A 7,054-nucleotide genomic window follows, 5' to 3' on the forward strand; every position below is an offset into this window, starting at 1 on the left:
GAGTTATCTATTTGTAGCTTAAAATAATTAAACTCCCGGCGAGCCTTAAAGATGAGATTTAATTCGCCACAGTAATAGTGAAGTATTTTATAAATGCAAGCGGTGTCGGCGTCCGCTTTTTAAACTTTAAAAATGAGCTGGACTTCCCGCAAGCTTTAAAGGTGAGTTTTCGTTCGCCACAGTAATTGTGAAGCATTTTACAAATGTCACTCGTGTCAGCGAACGTTGATTTACGCCTTCAACCAACTCATGTTCACAAGCCTCGGCCCTGCCCCCTCCTCCGCTGAGTGGTTGCGCTTCGCTGCAAAACGCCCCCCCCCCACCAGCAATCTGCCAATATCTACATGCAGGTAGCAAGTGGGTGGGTTTTTTTCCACAGTCTGCCCTCTGAACCGGGAGGTCTTCAGTGAGTCAGAGCTGCCGCTTACCAGCGTATTTTCCTTTTTCTTGAACGGTTTCACAAGGTAAGGCAATGTTTTCCCAAACCACTTTTTGTGCGTTGTGTTGTTTCACAAACCACTCGTTGTCGTTGGGTCTCGTCTCATGTCCGCCGGAATGTGCATTTTGATGCAATACAAACGTGTTTGTATGCCTACGTTTTTGTGTGTGTTTTTTTTCCATTCTTCGGCAGAATGACCTAGCCTAAGACAAGGACCACGTGCCCACTTTGCAAACGAAACCTCGACTTTGTTGCAAAGCACCTTCGTGAGCGACACAAATTGAAAAACAAGGATGAAAGGAGTATTTTAAACAAATTAGCAGTCAATCGGATCAAACTAAGTGAGGGGACATGTCCAGTTGTCGAGTGCCGCAAAACGGTGATTTTTCATGCATACGTTGGACGTTTGTTTTTCTGGAATAGAAAGAAGGTATACGAGGCACACCGTGGAGATGTCCATGTGGAGCAAATTCACAGTAATTTACTGTTTTAATACCCTTTACAGTTAAATTCATGAACAAATTCGTGAACAACTTCCTGCAGTTGTCGCTAAAGAAAAATAGTGATAAAATCCGTTTTTTTTTAGAAAATTAGTCCGAAAAACAGAAAAAAATAGTCAAAAAAACAGGTGGGGGGGGGGAAATTAGTCCGAAAAACAGACAAAAATAGTCAGAAAAAGAGGTGGAACAAAAATTAGTCCGAAAAACAGAAAGAAAGGGTCAGAAAAACGGGAGTTTTTTTTTTTTTTTTTTTTTTTTTAGCCCAGTGAATGCAATACGCTTCCGTAGATTGCCGTGCACTTTATTTTCTAAAATAAATATATTTCCTGGGTGCACTTCTATTGCTTGACGACTCTTTCATCATCATCATCATCCTTGGCAATGAGCAGTCAGGGGAGAACGCGCCGCAATGCGCGTTGTGCATTTGGATGCTGACTTCGGTGTATGTCTATTGAAGGCACTCGCACGTGATATACTGATGTCATGATCATACAAAGACTTATTTTTTGCACTGTTATGTTGTGTAACCTAACCTCAGTATTAAAATGTTCTGATAATCACGTAACTGTGAAAACTACATGTCAGCCGCAGAACAGGATGTTTTGTGCCAAGAAGAGCTATTGCTGTGACCTTGGATCCACCCTGCTCAAGCTTTAAACACCGCCCTGAACACTGTCTAAAATCTTGCACTGAACGCTGAGAAAGCGCACATTTGAGCTCATTTGAGCAGCTGCAGCCTTTGCCTGTAGAACATTTGTGCCCAGAATATTCTGCAATAAAGATCTTATAGAAGTTCATTTCCAGTCTCTGATTCTGACCCCAACATTCTCATCATCCGAAATTCAAAGAACACGCGAAGGACTGGCGGAGAAAATCATCCTTCAACAATTGGTGACCCCGGACGTGATTTCGGGCTGAGGTGTTGGGCGACAGACAGAACATCGGGCCCACACGAATGTAAGGTAAGAGGACATTTATCCTCCCAATTGATCTTCTGTCTGTCGACTGATACAAGGCAAGAATTTATGTTCTATTGGAATCTAAATTGAATGTTTGACTGGATGAACTTTAAATAACATAATTTGCTATATAAGGTTGACTTGTTTCATGTTATAGTGAAATCCTAAAGTCTGTAAACCCTTGTATAGGAAGTTCTGCACAAAATACCGGTGAGAATAAGAAGAATAAATATCGAGTGGTTTTGATAAATTAAGCTTCGAGTACTTTTGTTTGGATGAAATATCAAGTACTTTTGTTTCAGAGAAAAAAGTTTCGACCACTTTTGCGAAATTAAGGCTCGGACGCTTTTGTTTGGCTAATAAGCAAGTGTCTTTGAAGTATGAGAAATAAAGGTATATTGTGGATCCACAAAAAATAAGTACTTAAAAAAAAAAAAAACAGCTGAAAAATGGAATGGGAATTCAATCGAGAATCGGACTGGTTCGACTTGCGTGTCATTCCAGACCATGGTCAAAAAATACTCTTAAGTGAGCAAGTAAAAATTGCATGTAATGTATGTGTGGGAGGATTGTCTGAGAAAGATAGGGAAAGAAAGAACAACTGTATAAATGGATGAATGAATGCTGTGAGGATGGCTGGTTTCCTGCATTATCAACTGCTGCTTGTTTAGTTTCACTGACGAAGGAAGTCGAGAGAGTATGTTCAAAAAGAAAAAAACAGTTGGAGAAGGAAATAGAGAAGATGAGTAAATTGTCCACTAAAGGCAGGAAGGTAAGAGAAAATCACAAAAAGACAGAAAAAGTAATGGCAAAAGCTAGAATGCTGGCAATGGGATGTGCATTAAAACAATCAAGAAAAGAAATAAAATACAGTGGGGTGGGTGTGACTCAGCCGTTGTCCGCACCGCCGCCGTATTGTGGTAAATTGGAAATAAATGATACAAAAGGGCCAGTGAACCCATTCACTGAGTCACCATATGCAGATGCGAGACAGACGCTGCAAAACATACAAGCCCCTATTTTATCTGTAAATAGAAGAACTCTAGATGTGGATTGGAATGGCAGTACTGACTCGGTGGGATCGAAACAACGTCAACCCCTGATTCAGCACGCAGCAGAAAATTTGGCCGCAGGCGTAACCGCCTCAGTTAAAATGTTCGAGGAAAGACTGGAAAAAGTGTCAAACATGCGCGGAGAACCATATAAAAAGTTAAACCAAATAGGAGCGTTTACGGTGGACTTAAATAGACACCCTGAAGTGCCACAAAAGGTAAGAGAGCAGCTTTTAGCGCGTGCCTCCCGTTTTGAGAGAACTGTCAACGCTGAAATAACAGAACAGATACAACGTGATAACGCGGAACGAGATGAAATATTCAGACACAGGGAACAGGAGATAGCAGCAGAAGAAGCTCAGAAGGGACTCCCCCATCAGGTAGCAAACACTTATCACATCGCACATTTGCAAAATCAGATGGCTGACTTAAGGTGCCAAGTGCAGACTTTGTCAGGAGCACACCCGGGCTCCCTGTTACAACAGACACAAGAAAATAGAAGTGCGCCCCTTTTTGCTGAATCCACTCCACTGCGACCAATGACACGCTCTCAAACTGTTGTCCAAGCTCCAATGCTGGCCAAGGTTGATCCGGCTACTGGAGCCACTGCCATGTTTTATAAACCTCTTTCTCCTTCTGATCTAAGTGTTTTGATGCAGAAACTTCCGCCAATGCAGAATGGAGGAGAGAACTGGCTGAGATCGGTACAAAGGGCTGTCACAGGACAAATTTTAACAGCAGGAGACATGCGCGCATTGTTGACACATGCGTGTCCTCTCTCCCAACTGGAGACACTGATGAAGAATTCTGGTCTGATAAGTATAATGGACAATGAGGCACTCACAAGAGAGTATTACTTAACATTGTTCACTGCACTAAACGCGTTGTTTCCCATTCCTGATCTAGTCATTTCCGACTTAGTATTTGCTCCTAGAACAGATGTGGAAGCAGCGGCATATATTGACCGCGCTCTTGTCGAATATTCTTCAAAAACAGGCCATTTGCCAACTGACTCTGCTCTGTATTCTCAAGTATTTAGAGCAGCAGTGTTGAAGGGCGTTCCTAAGTCTGTGGTGCAAGCCATGGAGGCGAATCCGGACCTTCCCGGAGCAGATCATGCTCGCTGGTTGTCACATCTGAAACACCACCTGAGGAGACATGCAAAAGAAAAAGAGTCAAAGCATGAGAAACACAGAACCACCAAATCACAATTAGCTATAATGCAACTACAAAGTCTCAAAAAACAAGAAGAAAATATTAAAATCACACCTGTGGCTTCCGTTGGAGCCTCGCTACCTAATGTTGTTTCTGAGTGCATGATGTATCAAACAGGGCCATTCATGGGTCGAGGTGCTCCATTTGCTGGCAGATATCAATGCTTCAACTGTGGTCGTAACGGACACTGGGCAAGAGACTGCCGAGCGCGTCCCCTGGAGGGCGGAGGCAGAGGAGGAAGTGGCCCGCCTAGAGGATTCAACAGGCGTGGTTATGGCCAGCAAAGCGGAAGGGGATACGGATAGCAACAGCAGCAGGATATGACTCAACAATATCCACCGCACCAGCAGCAGTCTTACCCTCAAGTGCCGAACCAACAGCACCTGCCACCGTCTGGGGGCCAGTATCCACAATGATGGGCCCCCGAATCCACATGCCACGGTCTGCAGGAACCAATGATCGGACTGACGGTAGGAGGAACTATTTGACCTTTTATGGTCGATACGGGAGCCAGACATTCAACCGTTATAACATTACCACCTGAAAGTTCCCTTACTGCAAAAGGCATTTCACTTGTTGGATTCCGGGGTGAAGAAACCATCCTGCACATGAGTACACCCGTACCTACTCAGTGTTTTACAGAAACTCTTTTACACTCGTTTGTGTATGCGCCCAATTGCCCTGTCAACCTGTTGGGAAGGGATCTTCTCATCAAAACAGCTCCAACAATACTGTGCAGCCCGGATGGACTGATATTACAGTTTCCTGATGGACACACCTACTGTTGCTCCGGTGACGACACATCAAACATCTACATGCAGGACTCAGAGCGACAACTACCAAGCATGACGTGTGCCACCGCCGACATCTACTGGGCGAAAATGGACACTGACTCACCCGGCTGGACGGAAGCAGAGACCTTTTGGACTCAATGGTCGCCATGGGTTCGTCACCTCAGACCCTATGATATTGGGGCATCTGATTCGGATGCCTCCCGGACGCCTCCCTGGTGAGGTGTTCCGGGCACGTCCCACCGGGAGGAGACCCCGGGGACGACCCAGGACACGCTGGAGAGACTACGTCCTTCGGCTGGCCTGGAAACGCCTCGGGATCCCTCCGGAAGAGCTGGATGAAGTGGCTGGGGAGAGGGAAGTCTGGGCGTCCCTGCTAAAGTTACTGCCCCCGCGACTCGACCCGGCGGATAAGCGGTAGAAAATGGATGGATGGATCATTTATTTGCTTAGCTTGCATGAGTATTATGGACAATTTTTAGAAAGAAAGATGTCTCGCCTTCAAGAAGATGACATCAGAGAGAAGGACGTGGCCGGGACGTGGCAGGTGTTGGTGCCATGTTTTCACCTTGAAACCCTCCCCTTAATGTCTTGTGTCTTGTAAACTTAGAAACCTCCCTATTTTCAAATAAATGCAGAAGCGACGGGAGAGATTGTTTAGAGCCTGTTGAGAGGCTGTAACCTGAACAATCTCCCATGCGCCCTCCTCATGAGAAAAAGAGACCAGCGTCTTCATTCCTTTTGTGTCTATTCATTGTAATGTTGGGTAAGATAAATCTAACAAAGTGTCAACTTTTTTCTGAAAATGCCTGATTCCTCAAGATGTACTCTTGGTGTGATGGACACACGACATCTACTGGCCAGTGAGGATACTGTGTCAACTGATCAGGAAAACTGATATTTAATATTAATTAATATTTAATATTTAATTTGCCTCTATAGTGGCAAAAGTAATATATTAGTTTATATGTGCCAATAGTTGACTTTGGAAGTCTTAAAATGGCATGATATAGGCCCTTTAAAAACTTTGTTTTAGTGTGGGTCTATGCACATATAGTCAATTGATGGATACAGAACTAGCAAAACCAACAACGAGAGAGCATGAATTGAAAGTGACAGCCACATGGGTTCTCGAGTGTGGAGTGGTTGGTGTATGTGGTGTGGAACTAATATCTTTTTTTTTTGTCCAAAGGTGCAGATCTTTTAGTTGCTCAGAAGATCTATGTGCGATTCTTCGAGCCAGAGAACCCATTTACAAGGAGACCAATGTCACATACGTGTGGCTGTGTTCTGGAGTTGCCCAAAAACTATGGGTCCTACCCTGAGTTGGCAGAGGAGTTTGATAGTATACTTAATGCAAACATGTGGGTGATGGACATAATTTAGTTTTCATTGTAACACAACATCTTTGTTCCCCTATTGTTAGATATATTGTAGAAGTTATCATTTATTTGCTTAGCTTGCATTAGTATTATGGACAATGTTTAGAAAGAAAGATGTCTCGCCTTCAAGAAGATGACTCAGCAGGAATCATCTGAGAGAAGGACGTGGCCGGGACGTGGCAGGTGCCATGTTTTCACCTTGAAACCCTACCCTTAGTGTGTTGTGGCTTAATGCTTAGAACATTATGTCTTGTAGAACCCTCCTATTTTCAAATAAATGTAGGAGCGACGGGGGAGATTGTTTAGAGCGTGTTGAGAGGCTGTAACCTGAACAATCTCCCATGCGCCCTCCTCATGAGTAAAATGACCAACGTCTTCATTCCTTTTGTGTTTATTCATTATAATGTTTGGTGAGATAAATCCAACACCTATCTACCTGAAGGATAGCATGTTAAGACAGCTGTTCTTTTAGCTGTATTTTAATTTAAATAGTTAAAAACCTTTGATAAACCCAGATACTGTTGCATTTGATGGACAGTTTGGTAGCTACCTTGTCCAGAATGTGTTTTTGGGTCTTTTATAATGTACTGTGGGATGATCAGATGATTATTTTTGGCTGATTATGCACTTTTATGTGGTTCATTGTTATATACACTTGCGCTGAAAGTTGGGTCAAACACCTCTATTCATACCACCCAGAGTGTCTACTTGTTTAC

General features: G+C 43.5%; 1 protein-coding gene across 3 annotated transcripts; it reads left to right on the plus strand.

Moving 5' to 3' along the window:
- Positions 1–385: 385 nt before the first annotated feature.
- Positions 386–6,665, plus strand: LOC133398701 (uncharacterized). Of its 3 annotated transcripts, none has more exons than XM_061670018.1 (2): positions 386–464; positions 1,788–6,142. In XM_061670018.1, exon 2 carries the CDS (start codon positions 2,512–2,514, stop codon positions 4,468–4,470), a length of 1,959 nt encoding a protein of 652 aa, XP_061526002.1. In that variant the 5' UTR covers positions 386–464; positions 1,788–2,511; the 3' UTR covers positions 4,471–6,142. The 3 variants fall into 3 exon arrangements, 1 of the variants encoding a protein (XP_061526002.1); XR_009767984.1 differs by lacking the exon at positions 386–464 and adding an exon at positions 6,149–6,665 and having other exon boundaries at positions 1,389–5,373; XR_009767985.1 differs by lacking the exon at positions 386–464 and adding an exon at positions 6,149–6,665 and having other exon boundaries at positions 1,389–4,635.
- Positions 6,666–7,054: the final 389 nt, after the last annotated feature.

The sequence above is a fragment of the Phycodurus eques genome, unplaced genomic scaffold, assembly GCF_024500275.1.
Source record: "Phycodurus eques isolate BA_2022a unplaced genomic scaffold, UOR_Pequ_1.1 contig_284, whole genome shotgun sequence".
Lineage (NCBI taxonomy): Eukaryota > Metazoa > Chordata > Actinopteri > Syngnathiformes > Syngnathidae > Phycodurus > Phycodurus eques.

Coding starts and splice junctions, on each gene's coding strand:
- LOC133398701 (XM_061670018.1), top strand. CDS start 2,512: ATGAATGAATGCTGTGAGGATGGCTGGTTTCCTGCATTATCAACTGCT.